The sequence below is a fragment of the Stegostoma tigrinum genome, chromosome 1 (assembly GCF_030684315.1).
Source record: "Stegostoma tigrinum isolate sSteTig4 chromosome 1, sSteTig4.hap1, whole genome shotgun sequence".
Lineage (NCBI taxonomy): Eukaryota > Metazoa > Chordata > Chondrichthyes > Orectolobiformes > Stegostomatidae > Stegostoma > Stegostoma tigrinum.
Window position 1 is genome coordinate 106753146 of NC_081354.1, and position 13927 is coordinate 106767072.

General features: G+C 39.8%; 1 protein-coding gene across 9 annotated transcripts in view; it reads right to left on the reverse strand.

The window, feature by feature from the left end:
• usp46 (ubiquitin specific peptidase 46) overlaps positions 1–13927 on the reverse strand; it is a 64110-nt gene that overhangs the window by 30753 nt on the left and 19430 nt on the right. For 3 of the 9 annotated variants that reach the window (XM_048542455.2, XM_048542463.2, XM_048542391.2), the window contains exons 2-3: positions 12994–13047; positions 4639–4719 (exon numbers count right to left, since the gene is read on the reverse strand). In XM_048542455.2, coding sequence (XP_048398412.1) covers positions 4639–4719; positions 12994–13047 — 135 coding nt within the window. Of the gene's footprint in view, positions 1–4638; positions 4720–8883; positions 8957–9202; positions 9351–12977; positions 13048–13927 lie in introns of those variants that run through there. The other 6 variants (XM_048542410.2, XM_048542419.2, XM_048542430.2 and 3 more) reach the window with 6 other exon arrangements.

Here is a 13927-nt window from a genome sequence, read left to right on the forward strand (position 1 = left end):
CGTTCCCACTCCCACACCTGTCACAAAAGGGACAGGTTTCATTACATACAACCAACTTTCACCTATTAATGGTCCCCAATATTAACAATTTTCTTTCTCCCTGGCTTACTATTATTCATCCCTTCATCTGCACCACTGTTTCTCTTCTGCCACCCCTCTCTTCTGGGTTCCATTTCCACCTACCACACACTTCTTTCTTCTACCATCTTTCTTACTTCCAGATATGCACCACCTTTCCTGGCTACCACCAATTCTGAAGAAGTGTCACAGTGGCCCAAAACATGAACTCTGCTTTCTCTCCACAGGTGCTGCCAGATCCGAATTCCTCCAGTTATTTTTATTTCTCTTTTTCTTTCTTTCAGATTTCCAGATTCCACAGCGCATTGTAATGAAATGTTACAATAAAACAATCTGATCATATCAGCACATTGAAGACCTTTAGGTACATTTAAGGTGTCATTGGATAAGCATACGGACGTACATGGAATAGTGTAGGTTAGATGGGCTTCAGATCGGTATGACAGGTCGGCACAACATCGAGGGCCGAAGGGCCTGTACTGTGCTGTAATGTTCTATCTTAAAATTATGACTATAAATCACATTTTATTTGACAGTTGACTGGAATCAACCCGTGCATTTCCAAATATGTTTGATTACAATTTCCTGATTACGCTCAAAGCAGAAAGAAAATCCCCAAATCCCATATGTACTCATTTTGAGTACCGCAACTTCCCCTCCACAGTGGGAGAAAACGCCCTCGACCGCATCTCTTGTGATTCCTCCAACTCATCTGTCACACCCTTCCCCACAATAACAACCAAAACAGAATACCCCTCATCCACATGTACCACCCCACCAACCTCCGGATCCAACGCATCATCCTCTGGCACTTCCGCGGCCTGCAATCTAACCTCACTACCAAAGACATTTTTCCCTCACCACCCTTATCTGCCTTCTGGAGAGACCACTCTCTCCCGTGACTCCCTTGTTTGCTCCACACTCTCCACCAGCCCCACCACACCCAGCACTTTTCCCTGCAACCGCAGGAAGTGGTACTCCTGCCCCTACACCTCCCACCACAGGCTCCAAGAAAACCTACCACATCAAACAGATGCTCACCTGCACATCTGCTAATGTGGTATACTGTACCCACTGTCCCGATGTGGCCTCCTCTACAATCGGGGAAATCAAGCAGAGGCTTGGAGACTGCTTTGTGGAACGCCTATGCTCGGTTCACGACAAATGACTGCACCTCCCAGTCACAAACCACTTCAACTCCCCCTCCCACTCCTTGGACGACATGTCCATCCTGGGCTTCCTCCAGTGCCACAACGATGCCACCCAAAGGTTGTCAGAACAGCACCTCATATTCCACTTGGGAATCCTGAAGCCCAATGGTACCAATGCGGACTCAACAAGCTTCAAAATCTCCCTGCCCCCAACCGCATCCCAGAACTAGCTCAGCCCATCCCCCACCTCCCTAACCTGTCCGTTCTTTCTCCCGCCTATCCACACATCCCACCTCAACCCCAACCCCCCCATCCTACCTACCAGCCTCATCCCTGTCTCCTTGACCTGTCAGTCTTCCCTGGACTGACCAAACCCCACCCTAACTCCCCACCTACACTCACCTTTACTAGTTCCATCCCCATCTCCTTGACCTGTCCATCTCCTCTTCACCTATCTGCTTTTTAAACCGTCTTCTATCCGCCTCCACCTGTCTCCCTATTTATTTCAGAATCCCCTTCCCTCCCCCATTTCTGAAGAAGGGTCCAGGCCCAAAACGTCAGCTTTCCTGCTCGGCCAGCTGCGTTCATCCAGCTCTACATCTTGTTATCCCCAAATCTTCTCCAGATTTCAGAAAACCAATAGAAAATGTTTCATTTACATTTTTCAACCATACTGTTTCATAATTTGTTTGTGCTGCAACTTCTATGCAAAATAATCAAAGCACATTATTGCTCTAGATAAGTAGTGTTCCTTATTCCATACTAAGGATTCCCTTTTCCTTAAGCAATCCATCTCTTAAAATTCCGATCTTACCTTGCCTTCTGTCATTTACTCTGCATTCCTCCAACTCACTGCTCTATTTAATGAAGTTTCTCCTGCATTTGCTTCCAAATCTCATTTCACGTTCCATTTATATTTGCTTGCATAGACCCCTTCATTTGAGGAATGTTGTTTCTGAATCCTATGGCATTGAGACAGGCCCTTTGCCCAAGCTGATCCATGCCAACCAAAACATCCATCCACACTAACCCCATATCCTTCTAAATTTTTCCTATCCATGTATTCATTCAAATACCTTTTAAAAAATGTTGCTAATGAACCTGCCTGAACAACTTCCACTGGCAACTCATTCCATAAATATACCACCCTCTGTGTGAAAACATTGCCCCTCAGGTTTCCCATGTATTCTTCCCCCCCTTACCTTAAAAGCTGATGCCCTCTAGTCCTCGATTCCCCAACCCTGGGAAAAAGACTGGGTGCATTCACCCTATTCATGCCTTTCGTGATCTCATACATGTCTACAAGGTACCCGTGCTGTTTCCTCCACTCTAAAGGAAAACATCCTATAGCTCAGTCCCTTGAATCCTGGCAACATCCTTATAAATTTCTTCTGCACTCTTTCCAGTTTAACATCCTTCTTAATTGCATCCACTTTAACTGCAAGTTGGCCAAAACTGAACACAATACTCCAAGTGCAGCCTCACCATTGTCCTGTACAACTGCAACTTGACTTCCCAACTTTTCTCAATACCCTGACTGATGAGAGCCAGTGCACTATAAAGCTTCTTCACTGTCCTGTCTACCTCCATTTCCAGAGAACGGTGCACCCGCATTCTAATGTTCCACTGTTCCACTACACTCCTTAAGTCCCTACCATTCGCCATGAAACTCCCACCTTGATTGGACTTTCCAAAATGCAACATCTCACATTTGTCTATATTAAAATCCATTTGCCATTCCTTGGCCCACTTCCTTATCTGATCAAGATCCTGCTACAATTTCTAATAAGCTTCCTCATTGTCCATGATACCTCCTATTTTAGTGTCATCCACAAACTTACTAATCATGCCCTGTACATTCTCATCCAAATCATTGATACAGGTAACAAACAGCAACGGACCCAGCACTGACCTCTAGAGCACACTAGTCATAGGCCTCTAGTCCAACGAGCATCCTTCCACTATTACTCTCTGCTTTCTACCATCAAGCCAATTGTGTAACAACTTACCAGCTCTCCCTGGATTCCATATGATCTAAACTTCCAAAGCAGCCTACCATGTGGAACCTTGTCACAGACCTTAGTGAATGCCATAGAGACTGTCTACTGCCTGCCTTCAACCACCTTCCCAGCCACTTTAAAGAACTCTAACAGGTTTGTACAGCATAATCTCCACACACACAAAGCCATGCTGGCTACTCCTATCAAACCCTGTTCTTTCCAAATGCATGTGTATCTTATCCCTCAGAATCTTCTCAAGTACCCTACGTACCACACACATCAGGCTTACTGGTCTATTAGTGCCCAGATTTTTCTTTGCAGCCCTTCTTGAATAAAGGCACAACATTCGCTACCCTCCAGTCTTCTGGGTCCTAACCTGTGGCTAACAATGATGCAAATACAATCTGCCAGGGCTCCTACAATTTTTTCTCTAGCATTTTGCAGGGTTCCTGGATATATCTGGCCAGGACCAGGAAATTTATCAACCTTCATACATTCAAATACTCCAGAAACCTCCTCTTTTGTTATATGGACTATCCAAGATATTGCCACTAACTACCCCAAGTTCTCAAGCCTTCAAATCTTTCTCCATAGTAAACAGAGGAGAAATATTCATCAAGGACCTTGTCCATCTCCTGCGTTTCCACACATACATGTCCATTTTGGTCCTTTAGAGGTCCTGTTCTCTGTAGAGATTCTTTTTCCTTTAATATACTTAAAGAATCTCTTTGGATTCACCAGATTCTTCTCAGCGAAAGCTATCATGTAGCCCCTTTTCACCTTGCTGATTTCCTTCTGCAGTAAACTGCTGTACCCCCTATATACCTCCAGGAATTCTCTTTATCCCAGCTGCCTGTACCCGAGCCATACCTCCTCCCTTTTTCTGGTCAAAGCCTCAATATATCTTGTCATTCAGGGTTCCCTCCTCCTGCCAACCTTGCTCTTCACCCTCATCGGAACATACAGACCTTGAACTCTACCTATCATGATTTTAAAGGCCTCACACATGCCAGAGGTTTCTTTGCCTGCAAACTACTTCAATTAACCCCTGCACGCTCCTGTCTAATGCCATCAAAATTAACCTTGCCCCATTTTAGGACTTGAACCTATGGACCATTTTTGCCCCTCTCCATAACTATTTTAAAAAATCAATAGAATTTTATTCTATTCTACTTTCTCAATAACTTTAAACACTTCTAAAAATCACCCTATAATTTCCTGTTGTCTCACAAAAACAACTTTAAATAATCAATTTCAACAACTTAAGACCTTTTCTCCTCTCTGAGAAGGGACAAAATGAAGAACAGTGATAGATGGGCAAGATTATTCATGATTGCAACAGCTGTTTCTCTTAGAGTTCAAATTAAACAACTTCATATTTACTACTTCAGAAAGTGGAATAAACTTACATTGACCAAACCAAAGTAGTGTTCATTGATAGGGAACTGCTCTGGACCGATGTCTTTTTCCAGAGCAGAGGCATTGGTGCCCTGCAACAAAAGCACAAAGATTCGTGAAAATATAAAAATAGGCACAGCTGGTGCAAGAACAGAAAACCTGCACTTATATTGTGCTGCATGTTGCTAATAGCCACCAAAAACACAATACAGAGAACAAGGTATTTCTAAACTGTAGTTACTGTAGCAATGTATGAAACTCAGCAACTGATATTTGTGTAAAGCAAACTCCCACAGGCAAAATAATCCATTTTTGTGATGGTGATGGAGATGGAGGGATTAACATCGTCCAGAACACTAGGAAGAATTCCCCTCCTATTCTTCAAATTATTCTAAAGGATTAAATTACATCTGAAACTTCATTCCAGGCCTTGCTTTAGAAGGTGATCAAAAGCAGCACTTCTGACACAGCGAGATAGCAAAGTGTGGAACTGGATGAACACAGCAGGCCAAGCAGCATCTTAGGGGCACAAAAGCTGACAGTTCAGGCCTAGAAGGGTCTCGGCCCGAAAAGTCAGCTTTTGTGCCCCTAAGATGCTGCTTGGCCTGCTGTGTTCATCCAGTTCCACACTTTGCTATCTCGGATTCTCCAGCGTCTGCAGTTCCCATTATCTCTTCTGACACAGCACTGCACTGGAGTCTCAATGCAGATTGTGTACACAAGTCTGAGTTCATAACATAACCTAGCTGTAATGCAATCATCAAGCCATAGCTGTTGGATAAATATTGCTACCAAAATGGAATAATATGCTAAGCTGAGCACCGAGTTTACACATCTACAGTGACTTCCTAATCTTCCCCAGGGTGAAAATGAACAGGTCAAAAGTAAAACTGATGCAATAGGTGTCTGACACTGGATTGAATAATGGTGAAAATCAGACATGCAACTAATTAAAAGGTAACACAGGACAGGAATATAATTCACCATTTTTTTTTCCCTTAGGAAGCAGGCTCATGAAAGGGAACATTACATTTGCCCCTACACTGGGTGGCTTGTTTGGCCATTTCAAGGGTAGTTGTGTCCAGGTAATGACAGCACATTTCCTTCCAAAGAAAGGAAGGACATTAGTGAATAAGATAAAGTTTTTTATAATAATGGATAATAGTTTTAATGATAACATTATTTTGTGATGCATGCAATTCCAATCTTTATTCTATCAGCTGCCCTGGTGGGACTTGAACGCATGCTTTTGTCTGGTTATCTGGATTCTAAGTCCAGTGGCAATACCACTCAGTGACAATCTCCCCTTAAGTTTGGGATAATGTAGACAGCGTTTTATTGTATGTCTGGGAGTGCTCGATACCAACGCCGGGTACTTGAAATGTGAATATTCTACTGTTATAAAATAACCTGAGAAATGTGAGGCAGAGGAGAATAGGCGAGCTCACAGTCTCTTCTGTCTATCCAATAACTAATTATGTAAGAAAAATATCTTACGTAAAACATGATCGTCAACTGTCAATCAACCGCAAAATACCAATTTCATACACTGCATAACATTTAGCGCAGTAACAAGTCTACTTAATCTAAATTAAGTCATCAATTCATAGGATTTGTTAGGGTTAGTGGCAAACACTTACTCAAAGCCACTGAAAAAGAAATATGAAATATAACATCAAAAAAGTTTGATCACAGCCATGAGATCTCAATTTTTTTACCTAGAAAGTCAAAATTAAGTAGAAATATCTGTTTACAATCCCGTGCCCACGACATCCCATTATCTACGTTGAACTCTTGACGTCATAAAATCAGCTTAGTCTTTCAGATATTAACTAGTATGAAGATCTTCAATTGACATCTGGGAGGACCTTTCCATTTGAAACTTACTTAATAAAAGCATAATTGTGTAATGTCTCCACATTATTTTGTTATTAAATAATCTCTTCCTCCAGGTTAATTCAATTAGATATCTTCATCAGGTGATGATTAAACTTCAAGTTAACTCTTTTTGCCTGACCATGAAATAGAGAAATGCATCTTCAAAAGGTGCCTTGTTCACTGATTTGTTATGGGAACTTCTACTTTTTAACCCACCTGTCTCTAATTTTGTAAATCCTAAGCAGTATTGCACATCAAAGTTTAGAACTACACATCATAGCAAGACACCTACATGATAGCACAGGAAAGACAGTTCTACTGTTAAGACTGCCATAACAATTTTGGTGTTGTTAATGTCATTTTGACATGCTTTTGTACACGTACTTAATTAAATGTCTTCTTTAAATGTTTGAAGCGCTGACGCACATAGGAACAGGACTAGGCCACTCAAATCCTTAAGCCTGCTTTGCCATTCAGTAAGATCAAGGCTGATCTGTGGCCTAGTTCTACATGCCTGATCTGGGACCATATCCCTTTGTAGTCCTGCTTAATGAACAAAGGTCTCTGATTTAAATTTAACAATTGAATTAGCATCGACCACTGAAGAAGAAAGTCCTAAATCTCTACTACTGTGCATGGAAGTGCTTTCTAACATCATTGTTGAATGGCCGGGTCCTAATTCTTAGACAATGGTCCCTGCTTGTAGATTCTTCAGCCAGTGGAAATAGTTTTCTTTAAATCTACCCTGCCTTTCCCCATAAATATTGGGAAAATCTCAGTTAGATCACTCTTCGCTTCTAAATTCTAGAGAATAAAGGTCTAATCGCTCCTTATATCTTAACCCCTGAAGTCCGGCTATCATCCTTTTAAATCTGCACTGAACTGCCTCCAGGACCAAAACATCATGTGTTGACTAAGCGTGGTCTCTTTTCATTGGAGAAAAAGAAGAGGAGAGGGGACCTAATTGAGGTATACACGATAATGAGAGGCATAGATAGAGTTGATAGCCAGAGACTATTTCGCAGGGCAGAAATGGCCAGCACAAGGGGTCATAGTTTTAAGCTGGTTGGTGGAAAGTATAGAGGGGATGTCAGAGGCGGGTTCTTTACACAGAGTTGAGAGAGCATGGAATGCGTTGCCAGCAGTTGTGGAAGCAAGGTCATTGGGGTCATTTAAGAGACTGCTGGACATGCATATGGTCACAGAAATTTGAGGGTGCATACATGAGGATCAATGGTCGGCACAACATTGTGGGCTGAAGGGCCTGTTCTGTGCTGTACTGTTCTATGTTCTATGTATGGTGCCCAGATCCACTCTTAGTACTCTAAGTGGGGTCTAACCAGCGTTTTGCACAACTGCAAATCAATGTCTCTGTCGGTACACTCCAGCCTTTTAAATATGAAGGTTAACATTTCATAAGCCATCTTGACCACTTTCTACACCAGTGTGGCATTTTAAAGAATTATGCACCTGAACCCTGAAATCCCATTGTTTATCTAATGCATTAATTATGTGCTTCTCAAAAAAAACCTGATCTATCCTTTTTCCATTCAAAATAGATAACCTCACACTTATGTAAGTGAAAAATCAATCCGCCATAGCCTCTCCCATTCACCTAAAAATGCCCTTTGTAATTTTATGTTGTTGGCAACACTGTCTACAATGCTGCCCAATTTTGGGTCATCAGCAAATTAGGATATTTGACTCATTATGTCATTATCCAAGTCTTTAAGAGTACCTAATTGAGAACCCAAGACAGATCCCTGCAGTATACCACTTGTTATGATCTGCCAATTTGAGTACTTAACCATTATTTTAACCGTTTCTACTATTCAATTAGTTTCCTGTATCAGTAATTGGCTATCAATTTCTCAGGGTTCCAACTTGGCCAATAGTGTCTGGTATGCACTTCATCAAAAACCTTTTCGAAGTCCAGATAAACAACATCCATTGACTTACCTCTGTCCACCACCTCAGTCACCTATTCAAAAAGATGATGTTTGTCAGGCGTGACCTACCCTTCATGAAACCATGCTGACTCCCTCATTGACCAAAATTTTCAAGGTGATAAGTTACCCTATCCTTCATTATAGCCTTCAATGAGTTCCCCAGCACAGATGTTAGGCTAACTGGTTTTAATAGGCTCCCAAGCTCTACAAAATATTGCTAACATAGAGGCTAACATGAATCCAAATTATATTTTATAATTTATATTTAGGGCCGCTTTCGGAATTTTACCATTTCAGTGATGTCATTTCTGACTCAATACAACAACTTGAAGAAGGGGAACACAAAGTGCCTTGCAATTAATTGAATTCAAAACTAAAATTCTGAAAAATTAATATAGAAACACACCATTGGTCAATCAATCAATCTACCTTTCTGAATCGCGTGGATCTTTTAAACAACATTCCATTATTTCAGTGTCTGCTAATAAAATGCCAACACAACCTGATGAACGGAGAAAAAAAAAAATTAACAAGTGCTCTTTGAATGGCATGTATGTTAAATGACCTAAAGACAGAAAAATTTCACAAGATGGAATCTTCATGAATACATCTTTGAAATTAAAGATGAAGTTTCAATTCCCTTTAGTTTGACCACCAACATTTTACATTGAACATGTCATGACTGTTTTAGTGGGAGCACTGTGAAAAACATGCAACAGTAAGAACTTAAAACTTATGAAAACATTACCTCTGACCTTCAGCAACAGTACTTCAAAGAAATTATTCGTTACTAGTTGATTCCTGTGGCATTGGTGATGGACAAAATAAAATGGTTTCTTCCTCTAGGCAGGTGATGGGATCTGGTGCACCCATAGTTCAGGATGCTCAAGGCCAGGCTGAGTGCATTGTGATGTTTGTGAGGGAGGGAAAGAGAGAGACAGATTTGTTGAGCAAATTTTATGGTAAGTTTGATCACATTTTCTGTGTTTTATTAGGTGATGTTTTCTTCCCTGACACACGCAGTGGAGCAGGTAAGTGACTAACATGATAGTGGTACCTCAAAATGTGTTTTATTTGGACATAACTAGGGAGGAAGATTTTTAGTATGGTGAATAATTAACGTTGAAAATTACAAATTTGTAAAAGGCAAAACATTTCACCACTAAGGAAGAAAACGAAGGTACTTGAACTCTCAATGCAGACAACTTCCGAAAACATTAAGCAGAAAAAAATCATGCCCATTTCATCAGGAAAATCTAAATGATGCCAAAGTGTAATGATTAGGAAACAGACTGTTATGAAATAGACTATATAATTAAAAAATACTATATTCATCTTAGCTTTTAACACCACTTTTTTTTCTGGTTGATTCAAGTAACCATTATTAAACCATAAATCTCTCGTCAAGGGCAAAATTTATGTATAAAGACTGCTTAAAAAAATCTTATTCACAAGAATGAAGTGCAAGACTGGCAGAAATGCTAAACACAAGTATTTGTAATAAATACTTGCGCATGCTAGTCACAAGCTTTAAGATATTTACTTCATCCAAAACAAAATTCATTATGAATGGTACAAAAACTTTGCTGAAGTATGGAGCTTTACAGAAAAGGGCTTGTATTTGATCACTGAATATATTTCCAACAATAAACAGGATTACTGATGGAAGGGCAGAATGCCCTATGCATTCATTTGCACACAGCCAAGTTAAAACCCAAGCAGATTATTACTTAAAGAATCTGACTCCCTTATGATGCATGATTTTACTGAAAAAATGCTGAGCTTATCCAATGAAGGAGTCATAGGTACTGGCAGGAGATAAATCAGGGAAGGATTATGCAAGAGCTTTATTTGTGCTGTGCACTAAATCTTTTAAGCTGCCATGATGTTTTTTTTAAAACTATTTTCTTGAAGTAGTGAAGTCAATGGAAACATTTTCTGTAATTGTGCTTCGTTTTTCTGCTTAAAAGAAATCCACTTAACAAAATTGGCAGAAAGCCTTGTGCTAGAACAATGAAAAAATGTCCTGAAACCATCATCCTAAATGCTACAACATTTGTGCACAAAATAGTGCAGAACAAAATCAAAAGGCATATTAGCCAGAAACCCATTTGGTGCTTATTATCATTTGATTCCAATCACCACTTTCTCTTTTGCGTTCCTGAATATACAAGACAATGAAAATGACTTTCTAAATAATAGAAAATAGCTGCTGGTATTCATGTGACTCTAGACTGCTCCCGTCAAGCTATTCAATCAGAGGCATCAAATCAGGAACAATCTTGTCGTCAATCTATATTCACCTTTCTCAAATGGTAAACTTACTGGAGATCAAAGACTCAATTTTAAAAGTAAGAAAGCATAAAAAGGGGGAACCTGTAAATTAGGGCACTGCTATCCTGTCCAAACCTTCAAATGTGATCTAACCAAAGCCCTTATGTAGGTATTCAATTACAGAGGGGCCTCCACACAATTTCTACCCTGCCCAACCAACAATGCTACACCTCCATCCTCCTTGTGGCCCATCAACTGGGTCCTAGCAAAATCCTGGACATGCCTAAATGTGTGGGTCCATTGCTGAATGCATTTTTACAGTGGTGGTCACTGCTTGTTAGTGTAGCTGATGCACAGAGCTGTCGTCTTTCAGAAGGAGCTTCCTCCTGAAAATGGACAAAAGTCTCACTTCATGAAAGGGCAGTATTCTGAAAAGTTAAATTGCAGCAAATCAGCTGAAGGAAGACAGACTTCAATATACAATTCTGCCTTAAAAGAAGTGGAAATTTTGGCAATTTTCCTTCTTTCAATCCAAATCACTGAAAGAGAGCAGTATGCCATCCACTGTTCCAGTTGAAATCAGCATACCCACATTAAGAGCCACACTTAGCACATTCCAACCTTGTTATTGGAGGCCATTCCTTGATACTTAATACTTGAATCAGCATTTAGCCAATACATGGGGAAACAGATGCTGACAAATACCTAACTTGTTCATAAAATACTTAATCCACTTCTTCAATAATTTTCTTTTACAAACTAACATTGTAATCATAACATTTAAAATGCTAACATTGGCGGTCATTTCCACCCTGGATTTAAAAGGCTCAGTTTTTTTGAATCATTAAATACTTCAAAAAATACTTTGGGAAATCTTTATAGAGCCAGAAATCAGTATATATTTTGGCTAAATTTGCATAAATTTTTACTATGGACAGGTTTATTAAGTTTCATGTAAAAATGACTACTTGCATCCAAAAGGATTATTGAGAGACTATAATGTCAGGCTATGCAACTGTACAGTTTTACTATTTTCAGAACAAGCAAAATAATGGGCCAGAATTTTCTGTGAAAAATAACGGTGAGGCTAATGCCAGCATTTCACCATCTCACCTGTAACACATGTTGATCTGCCTGTACAGTACTTTCGTGGTTGATACATTGGTGGTTCGTTATAATGTGGAGCTGGGATTAATAAAGTTAAACTTCATTATACTTCAACTATGTTATGAAGAAAACTCCGATACACCCCTCCCCATTTTAAACCAGAAAAATTAAGTTTTACTTATTTTGGGGGCCATGAAAGCCTTGCACCAAAAGCAGATTAGTGCCATCTCGAATTGTACTATAAACAAACTTCCACTACACAAAATCTGTCAAATATTTAATTAGTTTCCTCAATAACCTTTTAATGTCAACATATGCTCATTACTGCTAGTCAACTTTGTCTGCAGAGAAAGACAACTATTACAAAAGCAAGAGTCATTCCTAGAATGACCAATTTAAAAGCTTAGATTCGTTTCTTGCTTTCCGACGTCTTTTGTTTTCTCTGTCTCACAATCCATTTCTTCCCACTATTTTTTATATAGCTGGTCTAACATCAAATTCACCTTCGCTAATGCACACTTCTTCCTATGTTTATTTCTCAATTGATTAGTCAAGGATATCAGATCCAATGTCAGTTGCCCTATGCACTCAGACTCAAGACAACCTGGTTCTTTTACTATTGTGTCTCATTGGCTTACTGCCAGTGACTTTGTAGGGAGAAAAATGAGCTGAAGAATACAGCAGTTACATTTAACACAAATGTCCTTTTACTACATGCTATAGCAAAATTTGACCCATTAAACTCCACCAGTGACAAACCAATAAAAGTGCTTTATTGCTCACCAAGACTACACAAACTTCAAAACTTATCTTGGAACCAATTTAGTTTTGGGCTCCATCAATATTTGTCAGTAAAGATATTTCCACACAAACAAATATTAATATACATACACTGAAAACAGCTCACGGCATTTACAACAATTATCTAAACAATGATCAATGAGGCATCACTGGAAGAACCAATCCTATCTGTCTGTCCCTGCTTGAAATGGCCCTACCAGGTTATTATCTGATATAGTCAGTCAGTTAGCTAAAGTCGTGGAGAATGCCAGAGCCCAGGGTGCCCCACGCTTCCTATTACAGGGTACATTCTACAGCAGTCTGCAAAAGGGAAAAGACTACAGTAACGTAGTTTGGCTCACCCTGCTTCAATCTCACCTCCTGATAGTAGATGTGGAGAAGACCGTGGCCCAGTTCGCCGTGGAGAGGGGCCTGTAAAGGGAGAAAAATGAGAATCTCAATTCTCTTCCCCCTCCCTCTCTTGATAATAAAAAAAATACAACATATGAAAACACAGCTACATATAGATTTAAAAGAAGTGAAATAGTTTCTGTTGAGATTTATCAGTGTTTATTCTTTTTAGGTTCGAAATTCTCGACAACTTACAATTAGGTTGTGTTATTATTCTAATAGTGATCAAATCACAACTGGAATAATTTAATATCATCCAAGAGCCATTTATTTCAAATTTTACAAGAAAAAAAAGGAAATAAAGTAAAATGATGAACGCAAGAAATCTCAAACCAAAGTTGTAAATTCACAGCAGTGCCATCAGCATCTGAAAGAGACAGATTAACAACTCAGAAGTAACTTTTTCTATCATCGTTCTTTTAAAAAGGTCCTAACCAAAACATTAAAACTACCTTTCTCTTTCCAAGAACCAAAAGAACTGTGGATGCTGTAAACCAGGAACCAAAATGAAGTTGCTGGAAAAGCTCAGCAGGTCTGACAGCATCTGTGGAGGAGAAAAGTGAGTTAACGTTTCAGGTCCGGTGACCCTTGCTCAGAACGGTTCTGAGGAAGGGCCACCGGATCCGAAATGTTAACTCTCTTTTCTCCTCCACAGATGCTGCCAGACCTGCTGAGCTTTTCCAGAAACCTCTTTCCAAGGCTGAGTGATCTATAAATTTCCGTAAGTTATTTTAATTTTAAACCCAATAGAATTTTACAACTAATAGTCCATGTCCCCAGCTCTCGCCCTGTCCTCGCCCCCCCACACAAATCTTTAAATTTCAAACATTTAACCAGTTTGCATATAAGTCTCTTGTGGATCAATAGCTTCTAAAAGAGTGAATGGCAAATGCACCCATTT